The 21,297-nt window shown below is 44.9% G+C and overlaps 2 protein-coding genes across 2 annotated transcripts in view; both read right to left on the bottom strand.

Annotated features, from left to right (window-relative positions):
- RAB43 (RAB43, member RAS oncogene family) overlaps positions 1 to 15,719 on the bottom strand; it is a 28,667-nt gene extending 12,948 nt beyond the window's left edge. Inside the window, exons 1-2 of the mRNA XM_048856069.2 lie at positions 15,404 to 15,719; positions 167 to 350 (exon numbers count right to left, since the gene is read on the bottom strand). Of these exons, the coding sequence (XP_048712026.1) occupies positions 167 to 350; positions 15,404 to 15,622 (403 nt within the window). The 5' untranslated portion in view covers positions 15,623 to 15,719. The remainder of the gene's footprint in view (positions 1 to 166; positions 351 to 15,403) is intronic.
- Positions 15,720 to 19,038: 3,319 nt separating this feature from the next.
- Positions 19,039 to 20,847, bottom strand: LOC142072735 (uncharacterized). The gene is made up of 2 exons (XM_075130551.1): positions 20,161 to 20,847; positions 19,039 to 19,572 (listed from the first exon to the last, which is right to left on the bottom strand). Exons 1-2 carry the CDS (start codon positions 20,741 to 20,743, stop codon positions 19,052 to 19,054), a joined length of 1,104 nt encoding a protein of 367 aa, XP_074986652.1. The 5' UTR covers positions 20,744 to 20,847; the 3' UTR covers positions 19,039 to 19,051.
- Between the last annotated feature and the right edge of the window lie 450 nt (positions 20,848 to 21,297).

Here is a 21,297-nt window from a genome sequence, read left to right as displayed (position 1 = left end):
GATTGAACTTTATTCCGTCCGTTCTGACTTCTGTAAAAGGAGGATAAAACTCTTACCTGCCTCACAGAGGTGGTCTGTGTGGTTAGTGTTTGCACAGTGCTTTGATGCTGTATAGTTTTATTTGAGTTCCTCACTCATCCAGAAAGGGATTAATTTCCAAACTCACCAATCAGTAACTGTACTATGTTGGAACCAGCATACTTCCTCACATCCTCAATCCAGCGAGGAATGGACTGGAAAGAGCCTCTCTTGCTGATGTCGTAGGCTAGGATTGCTCCATTGGCGCTTCGGTAGTAGCTCTGTGTGATGGTTCGGAATCTCTCCTGCCCTGCTGTGTCCCAGATCTGCAACTAAACAAAATAAAACATGCAGTGAGATACTGGCTATTCACATATAGGGAACTGGTCTTGCTTTTCAGGTTAAGTCCTTTCCTCCTGAATGAAATGTGACTGGGTCAGGATTTAAACACACACTGAGCTCTGCTGGTTAACAAGACAGGCGTTGGTTCAGTGACCTTATAGAAAATCTATGCACAAACGTGGTGCTTTTTAAAATTTCTCTTAAAAAAAATCCTGTGTCCCTCAGCTGAGATGAAAATTATGTACTCAGGGTAACATTTTCATAGTTGGTTGCCTAAAGTTAGCACCAAAATCCATAATTAGGCACCTATGCAAAAGTGACCTCATTTTTAGGAGTGCTAGTATTTCCAACTCCCTGTGAAGTCATAAGGAGCTCAGAATGCCTGGTAATTTGAAAAATCAGCCTAATTTTGCCTAGATATCTAAATATTTTACCTAAAAATCTTCCCTCCACACAACTAGGAAGATAAAGAGTGTCACAGAACTGAATGTCTGTCAGCCATCCTCTTCATTTAGGAGGCTGAATAGACATTATGCACAGGTAGTAATAGGCCTGTCTAAACTGTAATGCTCTCGCTTAAATCTAGTACCAAAGGAACTGCCATCCCATATCAGATTGACGGTCCATCTAGACTAGTACGCAGTGTCTGAGTAGTCAGCCTGGGATGCATCAGAAGAAAGTACAATAAAACCGATGGTGAACAGTAGAGAATAACCTGCTCATGGAGGAAGTTTCTTCTTATCCTGTCATGTATTGGTGGTCTTATCTCCTGAAGCCTGAGAATTTATCCCATACAGCTTTTTAATTTAAAGTAACTGTGGATATTCTCATTCACCATATACATTTCTAATCCTTTTTGAATGCTATCAAGCTCAATATATAGTAGCAATGACTTCCACAGTATTTTCTTTTCAGTTTAAATCTGTTGCCTTTCAATTTCATTAAATGTTTCTTTTTCCTTGTATTCTGAGGGGGTAAATGGGAGTGTCTAGTTTACTTTCTTTGTACTATTCATTATATTATGTACCTCTGTCATGACTTCTCTTTTTTTTGTCCCCTCTCTAAGGTAAACAGTCTTAGCCTTTTCAATCTCCCCAGACATGGAAGTCTTTCCATTTCTGAGCCCTTCTATTTCTTTTATATTCTTTTTCAGATGACATGACCAGAACATAACACAGAATCAGAATCCACAGAATCTGGATCAATATTATTTTCCATACCATTCCTTGTGCATCCTAACATTGTGGCTGCATTTTTTTGACCACTGCTGCATAACTGATCAGAAGTTTTGTTTTTGCTGTCTACAATGCCCTGATCTTTTATAGTTAAAATTAATCCTTCCAATTAACAGGTTATTAGAAATCTTGGTTAGAGAGCATTTTCAGAGGAGTGGAGAAGGGTAGAAGCTATATTAGAACACATCCAGAATGGAGAAGAACTCCAGGCAATGGTTGTCAATGATCTGGAAATGATGGATGCTATGTACGTGGGGCAGTAACTGGAGAGTTGTAGGTTATGTAGGTAGTTTGTGACAGTGCTGGGAACAGAACCTTAATCTCTGAGAAGGAAGACCCATACTTTTCCCACTAGAACACAATGCCTTTCATGGGTTCAAATCTCAGCACTTGGTCAGGCCAATTGTAAAATGAAGGTAATAATGCTAACCCAACGTTCTGGAGAGCTTTGAGATCTCCTGTACAGATGAAGAACCACTATATAACCATAAAGTGTGAATTATTAGCCACACTTATCAGATAACGTAATGAAGAGTGATTTACCTGTGATGTGACTTTCGGTATGTCTATACTGCAGCTGGGAGTGAACCTCCCAGGCTGGGCAGACAGATTTACACTAGCACCCTAAAAACAGAAGTGTGGATGTTGCTGCACTGGCAGAGGCTTGGGCTAGCCACCTGAGTCTGTCTACCTGGGCTGGGAGCCTTGCTCTTAGCTGCAGCGTAGACATCCCTTAGCAGGTTAGGCAATGGCTTTGCGGTCAGGCAACCTAGGTTTTAGTCCTGGGTCTCATTACTATGGGCCCAATCCTGCACACGCTTCTGCATATGAGTGACTTTACTCACCCATGTAAGTGTTTGCAGGTTCAGGCTTCAGAATGGTCAGAGTTCCTATGCTATTCTCAACAGAGGATACAGACCCCAAGTTTGACTTCATTGGTAGCTCAAATAGTAACGCAACAGATCTTCTCCTAAGCCTCCTCCCTACGTTAGGTTGTTTCCTTCTAGAACCTCTTGGTCTTAGCTCCCTAAATCCCTCTACATTCCTATACAAGGACTTAGGTAGCCTCTTGCAGGACCCTTACATTGCTGACTTTTTACCAGTATTACAATGATTATAGGCTGTGCTGTGTGTGACTGATTTACCTTCCTTGGGATCTTGTACCTTGACAGCTATATACTGAATGAGGAAGGCTATTATTTTGACCAGCACAACTCACCTCTTTTAATTTAGGAAGGAAGGAAGATTAAGTAAAAACTCACCTTGGAAATTCTAAAAATCAAACAACTTCGTTTAAAAAAAGTTAAGGTTGCTAAGTGGCAACACTGTTTTGTTTAGACAGCATCACTAGAAAACCCAAGCACTTCAAATCAAGGAAATCAATCGTTGATCCAAACCAAATGCAGTTTTTTCCAATAGTCTCAAATACATACACATACAAAATCCTGTTGAAAAAGAAACACAAATACTCTCTATATGTACACATTAGTCAGCCTCAAATGCAAGTCATATATATAATTTTATGAGGAATCGACAGTTACACATTCTCCCATTAAATTACATATGCAACATCATTGGCAAGAAACAGCAATTACAATTTCTTTACCAAAAATTGTACTCTTAATAATGACTGTTTCTCATTAAAAAGCATCCTTGAAAAAAATGTAAACACTAAAATCAAAATAAATACATAAAGGAACTGTACGATCCAGGGATCATTGTTAAGGATGTGATAAAATATTTTTATATTTCATAACAATGTTGTGTTCACAATATTGTGTTCACAGTGTAAGAGATGAAGCTCTTAACTATTTCCTTGTAAAGTGCTTGGGTTCTGTAAATGTGATAAGAAGGTGCATTTGTCACTTAGCAACCTTAACTGTTGTTTAAACAATTTTTGTTTTTCTAATTACATTGGCAACAACTCACATTAAGACAATGAGATAGAGAAGTTGGGGAATAAATACATGGAGAAGGCCAAAACAGCTATATATTGAGAGACTGGCAGGACGTTTTTAAGCAATGATCAGCAGGAGCAAGTGGGTACAGGAGAGAGGATAAATACTCACTGTTCTCAGAAAGTGTGACAGGATATTCTTATTGAACAAAACAGAGGAGCTGCCCTTGTCACCCATCCTGTGATACTGAATGCCTATTTATTACATGAATTAGTTATTTTGGTCTGTTTTTCGCTTTGAATTTTGTGGACACCACAGGACTTAGCACTGGCTGGCACTGGGCTACACTGTGCTAAACAGAGTGTACTACTTTGACACACAACCACCTACTTGTACAGGAGCTACTCCTATTGCAAAAACAATGAGCATACTGCACACAAACAAGACGTTTCTCCTATTCTTTATTGCTGCGTAAAGTTTAATGGCGTGAATGCTGAATAACTACCAGATAAACTGGGTAAAATGCACATCCAATGCTGTGCATGTACACAGGTATGTTACTTTGAACTATCCCACAGTGATGCTAAAGCAACAATGAAAGAGAGCTTTTAAAGACCAGTGGAGAACCTTCCCCCCTCAACCCCCTCTTTTTTTCCTTTAACATTTTGATAGCAGATGGATCAAAATGTTACAAAGAATTTTGCCAGCTGCAATTACAAACCACACAATCCAAAAGAAGATGGCACATCAGGTATCCCTCAGGGATCAATGTATTATCATTACTTAATATTACACAAGAAAACAGAAGTGATTGTAAAGAAAGCCTGGGATGGAAAAATACAAACAAATATATACCATACCATCCACATATTTCAATGTGGATTTAGCAATTCCATATACATTAGGAAAAGGGTTACCAATATTTAATGGAATCCATCAATACTCTTTTGTTCCCTACAGCAAACTCTCTATGTTCCAAGCAACAGGGCTGACCAAATTCTCAGGTCACAACCTCTCCCCAAAGTCCAAAGCCTGGTTCTTTTGTTTTCTTGAGGGAGGGAACAGAGCACAAATACCTAGGGTGTTCCCCCCCTCACTTTTATATTCCAGTCACCCTTTGAAAAGCATTTTCCTGGGGGTTACCCCTAGATAAAGTTCCTTTCCACTGTGAGGACAGAGAGACATGGAGTCTCGTGGTAAATGAGCTTCCCTGTTGTTTGTTAAAATGCAGATCGATCTGTTCCTGCCCCCTTTGATTGCCAAAAAATGATTACTTGACTGGTGATTGCCAGTCAACGTTGAAGCCACTTGGCTTGAGTCATTAGCTTGTTTTTTGTGCTCAAGAAACAGGTTTACCTCCTCCCCAGACTTGTCTGGTAAATACATTTCAGTCATAATTTTATCTTATGTTCATGTCACTGTCACTGTATGTCATGTCACTGCATACATTGCACCGTGATATTATTGACCAGTGAATTATTAGTTTTCAAATGATACCTCACAAGGCACATTTTGTATGAAGATTATTACAGTGCTGTTTAGGGTGTGATTACATGGTGCACACATGATTACTGGTCACAGCTAGCCTCCAAGAAAGCTCTGATTCAACTAACTGAAAATGGACAAAGTTTACATAATCTTGTCATTGCAGAAAATGGTAAGTTTATCATTGGACTTAACAATACAGGATTAGGTCAACATATGTCGTGCAATGTACATTTAGAAGAGAATTTTATCTGTGAAATAAGATAGCAAAATAAGCATCTGGAATTTAGGCTTTTGCTAGATTTTAAAAGAGCAATTCCAAAAATTAAGCACCCAAAATAGCTTTCCTGTGGGTTCAGCTTAAAAGTTACAAGCAAACAAAAACATCTGGGGTGAGCACAGAGGAGTCCATTAGCCAAAAGAAATAAAGAGAAATAAACCTAATCACGTCTTTCTAAACATTCCTGATCCACTTACACATCTGGGAGTTCCAAGTAAGCAGTTCTAGGTATGATCTGATGATTTATCTGGCTTAAAGCTTCTCAAAGCATAACTGTTCCCCTCTTTCCCGGAGGAAAAACAACAGAGCAAAGGGGAAGTTTTTCACCATTTTAAAAAGTTCTAGCCTTCCCATTGGCTCTTTTGGTCAGATGCCCACTTCCTTTCCTTCACCTGGGGGACTTTTTTTTAACCCTGTACAGGTAAAGCAAGCAGAGAACAGCCACTAAGGGGGACTTTATAGCTAACTGGCTGGCTGGGTGTCCATAAAAGGGAGCTGCCCCACTCCCTTCATTTATCACAATTCCTAAAGAAGTTGGAGATAGTGGGGATGCATGTTCACTTTGTTTTTGCAACAGCATCAGTGATATTTCATCTCTAGGAAGTATTTAATCGTTTAGCACTACAAACACAGCGGGGGAGTTTGCATGTTATGAATCCTGCAGAGAGTAGAAACTTTCATATAATTTCTTTGGTAATGGATGCAAAGGGTGCTTCCTCCTAAATGATTCTAAGCCAGCTTACCATGTTTAAGCCCTTTCATATCAAATGGCAAACAACAGGATAGATTTCAGTACACCAGCAAATTCCTGTATGTACTTGGAAAAAGCTTTACCAAAACAATTTTTGTAACTTAATCTGTATGATCTTTCCCAACAAGAACAAAAGCAAGGTTTGATCAGGCAAGACTTCCTTTCCACTAACGCATTTCAATTTAAAATTCTATTAATATACAGAACAGCGAGGGGAAATAAATGAATGCTCATCCTGTCATGTGACATTCTAAAAGAAAAGAGGTGCCAGGCTGAATTCCAGTTTGCTGGGAATGTTGCACTCCTGTTTTCTCCAATACCAGGGCTGTCAATTTCATTGAGGAGAAGGCCAAATTCTACCTTTGTTTATGGTCTGTGGGCTGGGGTAAAAAGAGATCCGGGCAGAATATGGCCTATATATAGTAATTCAGGCTGAGATCCACAAAAGGACTTAGGTGCCTAAGATCAAAATTTAGGCACCACTGATACTCAAGACCCTGCTCAGCTGCTGCCTAACTCTGGAGGTGCCTAAAATCCTGCGGCACCTACATTTTTGGCATAAAAGTCCCCTAAGTTTCTGCTACTGGGCATGCACACAAGGTACGCAGGTGCCTAGCTCATGCTGAAGCCCCAAACCACCTCAGCATCCTCAAAGCAGGTGAAAACAAGCACTGCCTGGCCTACGTTACCTGCAGAGTCGGATCTGGTAGGCATCCTCAAGCACGCCTGACTACGCAAAATGGTCAGGGGTGAGAAAGAGGGCCTCCCTGATAACCTTTAGTTCAGTGCACTCATGCAGGAGATGGGAGACCCCAGTTCAATTCCCCCCTCTGCTTGAGGTGGAGAAGGAATTTGAACATGATTTCCCACCTCTCAGGTGAGTACCCTAACCACTGGACTCTACAGTTATGCTAACTTTTTCTCTGGCCCAATGGACAATTAATGTACTATGTGGAATGGCTTCGACAAGCGAGACTGAGAGAGCCCCACATCAGACTATCCCAGAGCTCAGGACATATGGGAGATCCCCCCGTAACCCTGCTTTTGTGTGGAGTTGGGTACGCTCTGCTGCCATTCTAATAAGAAACGGCTTAGGCGCCTGACTCCAGAAGAGGGTTCCTGGCTGTAGATCCCAAGCAGATATAAGTGCCTCCTTTCAGCTCAGATTTAGGCACCTAACTCTTTGAGGAGGATCGTCTTAGGAATCACTCCTCTCCTCAGTATCTGGTTTGGTGGGTCCCCACTGGCTTTTGCAGATCCCATTCTGAGGTGATATTTCTCCCCTGCATCGTAAAGGGAACCTAGGCACCTAACTTAGGGTCTGTGGAGGACATGACTATTTCTGTCCTTTGTTTCTCATCTGTTCTTCCCTCTATTTCTTTCCGTGCTGCAACTCCCAAATCATAACCCCTGTTATCTTCACTCACTCCCACTGTTCCAATTGATTAAATGACCGGCGATTAAATAATTCATGTTGCCACTGATGTGTGAACTCATTGGGCTTTAGAGCGGACACTCCAGATTGGGGTGAGGAAAATGTAATACTTAAGTCACGGTGTGATGAGGTTTACAGACCTCTCGCTGAGACTCAGGAAGTGATGGAGAAGTATTGGTCCAAGATGGCCCTGTTTCTCAGCAGCTGCAGAGCATGCTCCAAATGTTAAGACCTGCTTAAATGGGGACTCTGGCAATCAAGCTGGGGAAGAGTGAAGAAGGGGTTGTTTGCAAGAAGCAAGCCAGTTAGTAGCTTCTTGGACAGAAAACTTTACAGGAAAAGGCTCTGGACTGTGAGTAAGGCCTGACTGGGCAGCCAGGGGCCACCTGACCCCTCTTGTCTTCTTTCTGATAAGGGGGAATAAATGGACACTGAGAAGGGAGCTTGGAAGCTCCCATTGACTATCTGAATAGTTGAGACTGTCTGAGGCTGAGCAATCCTCTGCTGGGAGGGAAGCAGAGTGCTGTGACCACACCCCAAACAGAGGAGAGAAGAGAACAGGGGAGGCAAGAAGTGGCCTGGGGAGGCTGGCCTGCAGTATCAGCTAGAGGGGACTGACAGCCAGTGGAGAGGGAGGGTCTGGGTTCCCCTATCCTTCTCTCTGCACTTTGTTTGACTGGGAGGACCCTGAGATTGCTGGGGGATGACAGATTTTCACTCAGCTGTGTGGCCCTCAGATTGCCCAACAAAGCCATCCTAGGACTTTGGGGACTGTTGAACTGCAGCCTGCCCACTAGGCATGCTGGTCCCTAAGTGATGTCCACAACACACAGTTTCAGGCTGTCTGCAGATTCAGGCAGATGTCACTGCACTAGTTGTGGTTTGTTCGCATTAGGAAGACTGTCACTGCAGCCACAAAAGCTGAAACTGTCAGCTTTCATTTAAAAAGAAAAAAGGAAATCAAAATATATGCCATGTGGGCCACACAGAAGCATCATGTAGGCAGAATCCAGTCCACGGGCCTATGTTTGACACCCCTGCTCTATACCCCGTGTGAGCTCCACAATTGTGAGTACATTATGTAACACATACATAAACAGATGATGAAATTATTAATTAATTCTTAAATACTGATATGAGACAAAGCCCAATAACCAAAATGTTGAAGATTTGAATTTTTAAAGAATATTTATCAAACCAAGGAAACCCATGAAATCACGTCAAAAGGACTTGAAGGAAATCATCATACTGACTCCAGTCCTTTAGACTTCATTGAGACTATCTCCTTTAACTGAATCACACTCCCATTTTCCCTATCTCATTGACATAAGAGATTTTATCAGCTCTGTATTTTTTTTATTTTTTTTTATCATAAGCTCTTGGACAGAAACTGTGCCTCCTTCTATGTTTGGAAAATGACTCCCACATTCTGGGTGCCATTGAAAGTAATGAGTAATTTGAAAAAGCCACAGCAGTCTATCAAACCAAGGGAGCCTTTGTCATGGATCGATTCATACATTGTAACTCTGTGTTCTAAAAATCTTTAGCTATTTTGCAATTAAATAATCAGCCATTTGGTTATTTAACAGTGCCCTAAACTGGGTGATTAGGCAGAAATTTAAAAACTGTCAAATGAAGGACTGGGTAGCTCTGGGGAGACTTGATGGCTGGTTGATGGCTTTTTCAACATGTGAATTAATAAATCCAGTACTCCATAAAAAAGGATTCACATTACAAAAGCTATTTCCCTGATTTAAAAAGAAAGCTTCTGTTGCTTTAAGAAAGACAAACAGGGGGAACTCACTACACAAAGGAAATAGTGATACTGACTACATACAAAGTGCTATCAAATGAACAAAGTAAGCAAATGGGGGAAGGGATTATTCACTAATCTTACAGGTATTACAATCTTAATTGTTACTTTTAACAACAGTTGATAAAGTTTTTAGAAGTGTGATTCATAAACTGTTGTCTCTTTAAGACAAGGACAGTTGTCAGTCTCACAGACTAATGCCCTGATCTCTCATTCAAATCTTTGCAGGCAGATTTCGTGAAGACAGATATCTAGGGGTATGCAAAGGTCAGCCTGCATAGATACAACAACAGAATTGAGACCTCTGCTGTTTAGTGTAAACTTATTTTATAAATGAAAGCCTCAGAGCTTGTGTTGAATGGACAGTTACAGGCAAATGCACTTTGCCTGCTCATCTGAGGGCCACTACTTGTTCTGAACTACTGCCCTGCTATTGCTTTAATTTTGGCATTGACTGTTTAAATGAGAAGATTGAGAGGTTCTATTTAGGACACAACAACTTAAGGAAATCCAACAGGTGTTTATACAGAACTTTAAAATGTATATCAGCTGATATGTGCTTTTCTCACAAACCAGTAGGTGAGTGTAGTTTTTAAAATGGCCAGTCTAACAACTAATCCCAAAGATTAATGTCAGATTTAATTCATGTTTTTTTGTAAATTTCCAGCCAAAATAAGTCACTGTTAGGTAACCTAAGGGAACTTTCACCTGTGTAAGTGATAAGTAAACATAAACAAAGGAAATTTTGCTACCATGCTAATAAGGATTTGCAGATTTGTATTTTGTAATCTGTCTCAAAAGTTTTCTATTGCTCCCTCAGAACAAACTACTGTTTTATTGATGGGAGTGTTACCATTTACTTCAATAGGGAGCAGTTAGACCAATGCTGAACACTCTTAAAATCCCACCATCTATCCTCATAAATTTTAATCTGGTTAGAGGGATACAGTTAGGTCTTGTATACTATAGTTGTATACTACAACTTTTAACCATACTGAATTGGGTTGCCTGGCACTGTTGTTGCTAGAGATCAGGCCTATGTTCTTCATCTTTAATAGAGCTGGTTGGAAAAAAATCAGATGAAATGTTTAGCAGAGACTGGTTTTTGACAAAAAGAAAAGGAGTACTTGTGGCACCTTCGAGACTAACCAATTTATTTGAGCATAAGCTTTCGTGAGCTACAGCTCACTTCATCGGATGCATACTGTGGAAAGTGTAGAAGATCTTTTTATATACACACAAAGCATGAAAAAATACCTCCTCCCACCCCACTCTCCTGCTGGTAATAGCTTATCTAAAGTGATCACTCTCCTTACAATGTGTATGATAATCAAGTTGGCCATTTCCAGCACAAATCCAGGTTTTCTCACCCCCCCCCCCCCACCACACATACAAACCCACTCTCCTGCTGGTAATAGCTTATCTAAAGTGGCCACTCTCCTTACAATAAAAAAAAGGAGTACTTGTGGCACCTTAGAGACTAACCAATTTATTTGAGAGTGAGCTTTCGTGAGCTACAGCTCACTTCTGAAGTGAGCTGTAGCTCACGAAAGCTCATGCTCAAATAAATTGGTTAGTCTCTAAGGTGCCACAAGTACTCCTTTTCTTTTTGTAAAGACAGACTAACACGGCTGTTACTCTGAAACCTCTCCTTACAATGTGTATGATAATCAAGGTGGGCCATTTCCACCTTTCCTATCCCGCCCCCAGGTTTAACAAGAACGTGGGGGTGGGGGGCGGGATAGGAAAAAACAAGGGGAAATAGGTTACCTTGCATAATGACTTAGCCACTCCCAGTCTTTATTCAAGCCTAAGTTAATTGTATCAAATTTGCAAATGAATTCCAATTCAACAGTTTCTCGCTGGAGTCTGGATTTGAAGTTTTTTTGTTGTAATATCACAACTTTCATGTCTGTAATCGCGTGACCAGAGAGATTGAAGTATTCTCCGACTGGTTTATGAATGTTATAATTCTTGACATCTGATTACTCTGAAACCTGGTTTTTGACAAAGTTCCAATCAGGCAGGTTTCCTGCCACCTTGCCCACCTGGCCAGTGCTTAATTTGTAACGAAAGAGGTGCTGGGTCTCAACCAATTTTTTAAAATTTCATAACTGAAGTAGCAAGCCCAGAGGTGCTGGGGCTGAGCCTTGGCACAAATTAAGCACTGCGCCTGGCTACTTAGCAACCTGCCTATCTTGGAGCTGGCTGGAGAGACTTCAGGGTCTGCAGCAACCCACCAAGCGGACAGCCCCGGAGCTGAGACTCCATTCCCTTTCTGGAAGAATTTAGAAATTTTTGACTTTCACTTCAAATTCCAGTGAAACCAAAATTTGAAATATCAATATCCTCCGTAAAGTGGAATTACCTCTCTCCACCCAGCTCTAATCTTTAAATTGCAAGTTTAAATCCAGCCCAAGTCAGTAGTGAGCAAAAAGTGACTACTCTCAAATGGCTGGCTGCTGCAGTTCCCAGTGGACAGAGATCTACCTCACAGAAACACCACATGTGGCAGCTTATTGACAGATCAAGCAGAGCAACCAAGGGGTGACTAGGCAGGAGTGGGGGGAGGTGTTAACTCTCACTCCTTGAAGATGGTAGGGTTGAGGCACACTGTGGAAGCTTGTACTGGGGCTGCCAGTGCTGTAACTGTTCTATTTCTAAAGAGAAATTTTCAGGGCTGTCAGTGCAGGACCATTCTCAAGCACTAAAGCCCCACAATGTCTCTCCTTTTCTATAAAGGCTGACTAAACCTAAAAGGCAGTGGGGGGGGGGGGGAAGAGTGGCTAAAATATAATTCCAGATGCCTAAAGGGACATAAGGTTTGGGTCACAGAAAGAGCCTCATTTAAAAGTTTTTTTTTTGCAGGAATAAAGTTGAGAATTCTGCAATATGTTCCTTTCTCCCCTGCCAACCCTGATCAGCAAAGGCCCAGCAGGAAGGGGCTACTTCTATAAAAGCCCAACCTGGAAATGTTTCTGGAAACCCTAAAAATTGTAATGAAGACATGTAATGTCCTAAACAGCATTTTTTTTTTACAACCTTTTTGTTTGAATCCCCATCCCAAAGACACATTAGCTTGCACTCCACTGTGTTTTGATACCACCACTGCCATGATGGAGAATGAAGCCAGGCCCTAGGGGGTCAGGTATATGGTATGAATCTTTAGTCCATGCTGTTGTTCTGAGAAGGACTTTTAAAGATGAGTTTATGTACCGAAGGTTATAACAACAAATTGTCAATACTTCTCATAACTGCACCATTTGCTAATAATAATAATTAATAATCTACCACGTACATGACCCCTATGGAGAAACTCCAATCACTAGCAGAACTCCCCAGTCACTGTGAAGTCAAAGCAGCACAGAAGTTATCCGGCATGAGCATCTGAATAGCCAAACAACAATTATTTCAATCATGTGTAGTAAATGTCCTTTTGTTTTAAGACATTCTGTATACAGGCATACAATTGGCCTACCTTTTCAAAAACCTCTTTTAGCTCATCTTTTCAAAATGGAAAAACTGCCATGTCTTGCATGATCTCAATGGAAATGTGTTAACATGTGACATCTGTCAAAGCACATGTACAGGCTTGTATGCTCACAGGCTGTGAGATGCTGAGTTTATATAGTAAGAATAAGGAATCCTCCCTGCCCTTGCCAGAATCATCACAAATTGCACTGAAACCCAGTTTGTCAAGTATGTAAGGCCTATGAGTTTCATGAAGTCCCATTTAACTCCAAGTTGTAAATTTGGTTACAAAATTAAAATAAAATGCCTCCCTATTCTCAGCCTCCTGCAACATCCTGAACAAACCCTATTTAGATTAGATCCTCAAGAACTGAATACCTCTAGGTAAATTTCAAATCCAGAGATGGATCCAAATTTCACAGTCACTATCTCAATATGCCAAACAAAAGACCCACATCCAAACATTTTCAGAGTCTGGGCATGTTATGATCTCTTGTTCCATCTCTAATTCAGACCAAAACGTAGAGTCAACTAAGGTATGTCTACTAGCTGGATCTATTAGTAGACCTTACTAAATACATACTGTAGATTAATTTGCCTACAGTAATGCCTATTAGTGCTGAATTAGAGATTCTTTTTCTTATTGTCAGTACTTCTGCAATACCTAAGGAGTCTGGTTTAGACCCTGAGCTGGAGCTGCCTAATTTTCAGTGTCCCTAGCAGAGATACCTGGCAAGAGAGACACATTTGTTACTTTGCGTGTGTCTGGCATTTAAATTGAGCCAAGTTTCAATCTTAGAGGGGAAAACCCCACTTCCTGTGCCTCCTAACTTGGTGAAAAGCAAGAAAGAGGAACTAATATAAGATTAAAAAAAACCCAAAATGATATTTTTTGCAGGGTGACTTGAAACATGAACTGCTTACCCCAGCTGTTCAGACAGAACTGGAACCTGAAAGACAAAACACCTGCAAAGGAAGTAAATGCCCTTATCTTTGAGCTGCCCACAGAAACCATACTCCTTACTGTAAGCTCATCATTCCTCTCCTCCCAATAACTTTGATCATTCTTTTCTGCCACCTTTTTTCCTACTTGCTAGGATTGTTGCCCACTCTGCTCACCAAAGCCACTCTGAAGGAAGAAGCATTGATTAGAGGACCTGGCCCCCTACCTTGGCACACAGCTGTGAGACAGACCAAAATACAATTGTAATTACCATATTTATATAACTCTTTCATATTAAAGAGGCCCTAGCTCTACGCTGTGACCAAACTGAGCTCTGCTCAGCCCTTGTGGGAAAAGAAAGGAAATGAGCAAAGATGGCTGCATACTACCTAGATTCTGGAGGTAACTGGATGACTGGGCTAGTCCACAGAATAAATGAAGCAGCCCCAGGGTTTAGGCTGTTCAGCATCAAAGAATAAACAGTTGGAGTACAGTGTACTGCAGCCATGCTTTCCCTCTTCTGAACTGCCCCAAGAGATGGTCTGCCACTTCTATGCCATGGATACAAAGGGGCTATTTCCCAGTGGGTAGATATGCCAGTTTTCTTTGGCACCTGTATGCCCACGTAGCTGATATACACAGAATGAGGAGAGGCTAGAATGAAAGCCACTGAGTCATTCTGTTTTGTAAAAAGGATCCTCCAAGTGGCTTTGTGTGTGGTTCCTTGTACACTGGGATCTCAAGGTGACAAAGTGCTTAGGAAAAAATCTTAGTTTTAAACTAACTACCAGCCCTGCAGCTTCAGTCTGGGATCTGAAATTCAAGCTGTGTTCTTTCTAGCTTGTGCATTACCACCAATAACCTGAACCAACTGAGATTCTGTATTTTACTCAGTTGTACCTGAACTGTCTTGAAGATTCTGCAGTTAGAACTTAACTAATGCTGCTGAGGTGTGAACAGAAGCAGTTCAGTTAATTGTGTCATAGTTGACTCCTAGGTGGTAAACACAGTGAAGGTAAACTTATTTTTGTCACACACATATGCAGTAGATCTTTAGAGTAAAAGAAAGGGATCCCAGCACAGAGCATTGAAATGCAGTCATCTCTCCAGGGAGAGGTGGCAGTTGTTTCATGGCAATGCGATAGCTAAGTTTAGGAAAAAGTATACAACTTGTTTGTAGGGATCTCGCTGCAGAGGGAAAGATGGAGTGAACAGGTATGGGGCAGTAATACGCTAGTGCTGTGATGTTTGCTGCCAGCCAGGATATCCTCTTCCTCTCCCCATCCTCCAGTAACGGCACTGGTTTCTCTGGTCAGGGCAGCTCAGCATTTACGTGACAGCCACCCTACGGGCTCTAGTGCTCTCTCCACCGCTGCTCAGGTGACCACATGGTACCACCAGACAAAGGCCACTATATGAACTGCAGAATGATACTATTTTTTGACAGCTGTCTCCCTCCCTTCCCCTGCCCATGTTCAACTTATGGTAGAAACCCCCACCTCTGGGTGCCAGTTTTGACTGGAAACCAGGCTGCTAGGATCAAAGGCTGCTGAGTGCCCCTGGGCGGATATGGGTCCTGGCTTTTTAGGAACCACCTGAGGGGCATCCCTTCGGATACAGAACAGGGCTGGTCCCTCTCCAGAGCGGTCTCCTGTGCCCCCTAGGTTCCCTCCAATGCCTAGGGGGCTCTCTCCTGCCTGCAGCCCCACGGTTCCGGCTCTGCCCGGCCCACCTTGACTCGCTTGCCCTGGATCTCCAGGCTCTTCATGGTGAAGTCCACGCCGATGGTGCTGCCCTGGCGCTCGGCGAAGGCCCCGGTTTTGAAACGCTGCACCAGGCAGGTTTTGCCCACGCTGGCGTCCCCGATCAGCACCAGCTTGAAGAGGAAGTCGTAGCGCTCCTCCGGGTCCGGGCCGGGGCCTGCCGCCCCCAGCGCCGGGGGGCCGGGCATGGCCTGGCCGGGCTCGGCTCCTTCACCCTCCGCAGCGGGGAGCCGGGCTCTGCGCAGCGCCCGTCACTCCGGGCCTCAGCGCCCGGCCGTCAGCGCCCCCCCCCGCCGGGCGGGGCCTCGCCTCGGACCAGCCTCTGCGCCCGCCCTCCCTAGCATGGCCCAGTCAGAGGGAGCGGCTGAGCATGCTCGCCAGCGGGCGCCCTCCGCCCGCCTCCCGCTCCTGCCGGCCGCCAGCGGGGCAGGGGGAGCCGAGCCCGGGCTGCCGCTGGCGGGCCCCGCGGAGAGGGGGCGGCAGCCTCGCCCGATGCGTGGCGGAAGGGGAGCCGCCGCCTGTTAGGGCCCTGACCCAGCCACCGGCTCCTCCGGAGTTACCGGCTTCTAGGCGTAGTTTGGGATTTTAAAAGAAAAGCCCACGTGCCCCATGGCGTACAGAACAGAGGCATGAGACTGGGGCAGCTGCCCACACCAGTCATCAGGGGGTAGCCGTGTTAGTCTGTATCCACAAAAACAACAAGGAGTCCGGTGGCACCTTAAAGACTAACGGATTTATTTGAGCATAAGCTTTCGTGGGTAAAACCTCCATTTCTTCAGATTCTGATTGGTATTATAGTAGCACCAACATGGACCAGGACTCCATGGTGCCCGGCCTTGTACAAACCCTGAAGGAAGAGAGCTGCCCCCTGGGAGCTTACAAGCTAAGGGTATGTCTACACTACGAAATTAGGTCGAATTTATAGAAGTCGGTTTTTTAGAAATCGGTTTTATATATTCGAGTGTGTGTGTCCCCACAGAAAATGCTCTAAGTGCATTAACTCGGCGGAGCGCTTCCACAGTACCGAGGCAAGCGTCGACTTCCGGAGCGTTGCACTGTGGGTAGCTATCCCACAGTTCCCGCAGTCTCCGCTGCCCATTGGAATTCTGGGTTGAGATCCCAATGCCTGATGGGGCTAAAACATTGTCGCGGGTGGTTCTGGGTACATATCGTCAGCCTCCCGTTCCCTCCCTCCCCCCGTGAAAGCAAGGGCAGACAATCATTTCGCGCCTTTTTTCCTGAGTTACCTGTGCAGACGCCATACCACGGCAAGTATGGAGCCCGCTCAGGTAACCGTCACCCTATGTCTCCTGGGTGCTGGCAGACGCGGTACGGCATTGCTACACAGTAGCAGCAACCCCTTGCCTTGTGGCAGCAGACGGTACAGTACGACTGGTAGCCGTCATCGTCATGTCTGAGGTGCTCCTGGTCGCCTCTGTGAGGTCAATCAGGAGCGCCTGGGCAGACATGGGCACAGGGACTAAATTTGGAGTGACTTGAGCAGGTCATTCTCTTTAGTCCTGCAGTCAGTCCTATTGAACCGTCTTATGGTGAGCGGGCAGGCGATACGGACTGCTAGCAGTCGTACTGTACTATCTTCTGCCGAGCAGCCATGAGATGTGGATGGCATGCAGTCCTTCTGCACTGTCTGCTGCCAGCCAAAGATGTAAAAGATAGATGGAGTGGGTCAAAACAAGAAATAGACCAGATTTGTTTTGTACTCATTTGCCTCCTCCCCTGTCTAGGGGACTCATTCCTCTAGGTCACACTGCAGTCACTCACAGAGAAGGTGCAGCGAGGTAAATCTAGCCATGTATCAATCAGAGGCCAGGCTAACCTCCTTGTTCCAATAACAACGATAACTTAGGTGCACCATTTCTTATTGGAACCCTCCGTGCAGTCCTGCCTGAAATACTCCTTGATGTACAGGCACATCCTTTGTTGATTTTAGCTCCCTGAAGCCAACCCTGTAAGCCGTGTCGTCAGTCGCTCCTCCCTCCGTCAGAGCAACGGCAGACAATCGTTCCGCGCCTTTTTTCTGTGCAGACGCCATACCAAGGCAAGCATGGAGGCCGCTCAGCTCACTTTGGCAATTAGGAGCACATTAACCACCACACGCATTATCCAGCAGTATATGCAGCACCACAACATGGCAACGCGATACCGGGTGAGGAGGCGACGTCAGCGCGGTCCCGTGAGTGATCAGGACATGGACACAGATTTCTCTGAAAGCATGGGCCCTGCCAATGCATGCATCATGGTGCTAATGGGGCAGGTTCATGCTGTGGAACGCCGATTCTGGGCTCGGGAAACAAGCACAGACTGGTGGGACCTCATATTGTTGCAGGTCTGGGACGATTCCCAGTGGCTGCGAAACTTTCGCATGCGTAGGGGCACTTTCATGGAACTTTGTGACTTGCTTTCCCCTGCCCTGAAGCGCATGAATATCAAGATGAGAGCAGCCCTCACAGTTGAGAAGCGAGTGGCGATAGCCCTGTGGAAGCTTGCAACGCCAGACAGCTACCGGTCAGTTGGGAATCAATTTGGAGTGGGCAAATCTACTGTGGGGACTGCTGTGATGCAAGTAGCCCACGCAATCAAAGATCTGCTGATATCAAGGGTAGTGACCCTGGGAAATGTGCAGGTCATAGTGGATGGCTTTGCTGCAATGGGATTCCCTAACTGTGGTGGGGCTATAGACGGAACCCATATCCCTATCTTGGCACCGGAGCACCAAGCCGCTGAGTACATAAACCGCAAGGGGTACTTTTCGATAGTGCTGCAAGCTCTGGTGGATCACAAGGGACGTTTCACCAACATCAACGTGGGATGGCCGGGAAAGGTGCATGATGCTCGCATCTTCAGGAACTCTGGTCTGTTTCAAAAGCTGCAGGAAGGGACTTTATTCCCAGACCAGAAAATAACTGTTGGGGATGTTGAAATGCCTATATGTATCCTTGGGGACCCAGCCTACCCCTTAATGCCATGGCTCATGAAGCCGTACACAGGCAGCCTGGACAGTAGTCAGGAGCTGTTCAACTACAGGCTGAGCAAGTGCAGAATGGTGGTAGAATGTGCATTTGGACGTTTAAAGGCGCGCTGGCGCAGTTTACTGACTCGCTTAGACCTCAGCGAAACCAATATTCCCACTGTTATTACTGCTTGCTGTGTGCTCCACAATATCTGTGAGAGTAAGGGGGAGACGTTTATGGCGGGGTGGGAGGTTGAGGCAAATCGCCTAGCTGCTGGTTACGCGCAGCCAGACACCAGGGCGGTTAGAAGAGCACAGGAGGGCGCGGTATGCATCAGAGAAGCTTTGAAAACCAGTTTCATGACTGGCCAGGCTACGGTGTGAAAGTTCTGTTTGTTTCTCCTTGATGAAACCCCCCGCCCCTTGGTTCACTCTACTTCCCTGTAAGCTAACCACCCTCCTCTCCTCCCTTCAATCACCGCTTGCAGAGGCAATAAAGTCATTGTTGCTTCACATTCATGCATTCTTTATTCATTCATCACACAAACAGGGGGATGACTACCAAGGTAGCCCAGGAGGGGTGGTGGAGGAGGGAAGGAAAATGCCACACAGCACTTTAAGCACAGCACTTTAAAAGTTTACAACTTTAAAATTTATTGAATGACAGCCTTCTTTTTTTTGGGCAATCCTCTGTGGTGGAGTGGCTGGTTGGCCGGAGGCCCCCCCACCGCGTTCTTGGGCGTCTGGTTGTGGAGGCTATGGAACTTGGGGAGGAGGGCGGTTGGTTACAGAGGGGCAGCAGTGGCAGTCTGTGCTCCAGCTGCCTTTGCTGCAGCTCAACCATACACTGGAGCATACTGGTTTGGTCCTGCAGCAGCCTCAGCATTGAATCCTGCCTCCTCTCATCACGCTGCCGCCACATTTGAGCTTCAGCCCTGTCTTCAGCCCGCCACTTACTCTCTTCAGCCCTCCACCTCTCCTCCCGGTCATTTTGTGCTTTCCTGCACTCTGACATTATTTGCCTCCACGCATTCGTCTGTGCTCTGTCGGTGTGGGAGGACAGCATGAGCTCGGAGAACATTTCATCGCGAGTGCGTTTTTTTTTCTTTCTAAGCTTCACTAGCCTCTGGGAAGGAGAAGATCCTGTGATCATTGAAACACATGCAGCTGGTGGAGAAAAAAAAAGGGACAGCGGTATTTAAAAAGACACATTTTATAAAACAGTCGCTACACTCTTTCAGGGTAAACCTTGCTGTTAACATTACATACATAGCACATGTGCTTTCGTTACAAGGTCGCATTTTGCCTCCCCCCACCGCGTGACTACCCCCTCAACCTTCTCCCCTCCCTGTGGCTAACAGCGGGGAACATTTCTGTTTAGCCACAGGCAAACAGCCCAGCAGGAATGGGCTCCTCTGAGTGTCCCCTGAAGAAAAGCACTCTGTTTCAACCAGGTGACCATGAATTATATCTCACTCTCCTGAGGATAACACAGAGAGATAAAGAACGGATTTTGGTTGAATGCCAGCAAACATACACTGCAATGCTTTGTTCTACAGTGATTCCCGAGTACGTGTTACTGGCCTGGAGTGGTAAAGTGTCCTACCATGAAGGACGCAATAAGGCTGCCCTCCCCAGAAACCTTTTGCAAAGGCTTTAGGACTACATCTAGGAGAACTGCAAATGCCAGGGCAAAGTAATCCTTTCACATGCTTGCTTTTAAACCATGTATAGCATTTTAAAAGGTACACTCACCAGAGGTCCCTTCTCCGCCTGCTGGGTCCAGGAGGCAGCCTTGGGTGGGTTCGGGGGGTACTGGCTCCAGGTCTAGGGTGAGAAACAGTTCCTGGCTGTCGGGAAAACCGGTTTCTCCACTTGCTTGCTGTGAGCTATCTACAACCTCCTCCTCATCATCATCTTCTTCGTCCCCAAAACCTACTTCCGTATTGCCTCCATCTCCATTGAAGGAGTCAAACAACACAGCTGGGGTAGTGGTGGCTGAACCCCCTAAAATGGCATGCAGCTCATCATAGAAGCGGCATGTTTGGGGCTCTGACCCAGAGCGGCTGTTCGCCTCTCTGGTTTTCTGGTAGGCTTGCCTCAGCTCCTTCAGTTTCACGCGGCACTGCTTCGGGTCCCTGTTATGGCCTCTGTCCTTCATGCCCTGGGAGATTTTCAGAAAGGTTTTGGCATTTCGAAAACTGGAACGGAGTTCTGATAGCACGGATTCCTCTCCCCAAACAGTGATCAGATCCCGTACCTCCCGTTTGGTCCATGCTGGAGCTCTTTTGCGATTCTGGGACTCCATCATGGTCACCTGTGCTGATGAGCTCTGCATGGTCACCTGCAGCTTGCCACGCTGGCCAAACAGGAAATGAGATTCAAAAGTTCGCGGTTCTTTTCCTGTCTACCTGGCCAGTGCATCTGAGTTGAGAGCGCTGTCCAGAGCGGTCACAATGGAGCACTCTGGGATAGCTCCCGGAGGCCAATACCATCGAATTGTGTCCAGAGTACCCCAAATTCGAGCCGGCAACGTCGATTTAAGCGCTAATCCACTTGTCAGGGGTGGAGTAAGGAAATCAATTTTAAGAGCCCTTTAAGTCGAAATAAAGGGCTTCATTGTGTGGACGGGTGCAGGTTTACATCGATTTAACGCTGCTAAATTCGACCTAAAGTCCTAGTGTAGACCAGGGCTAAGTCATTAAAGTCACTCCATGGCCATCTGGTTGCTGGCTTTTGAAAGTATGGGCCAGATTCTCTGCTGGTAACCTAAAGATGATGCTGTGTCTGTTTACACCAGTGGACAACGGGGCCTAGTTTTGTTGAGTAATTCAGAATCTCAAGTGGGATAGCAAAGGATAGAGCAGGAGGGAAAACACTATTTAATCTAGG

This window comes from Caretta caretta, chromosome 7 (assembly GCF_965140235.1).
Source record: "Caretta caretta isolate rCarCar2 chromosome 7, rCarCar1.hap1, whole genome shotgun sequence".
Classification (NCBI taxonomy): domain Eukaryota; kingdom Metazoa; phylum Chordata; order Testudines; family Cheloniidae; genus Caretta; species Caretta caretta.
This window is presented reverse-complemented; position numbering and strand designations above follow the sequence as displayed.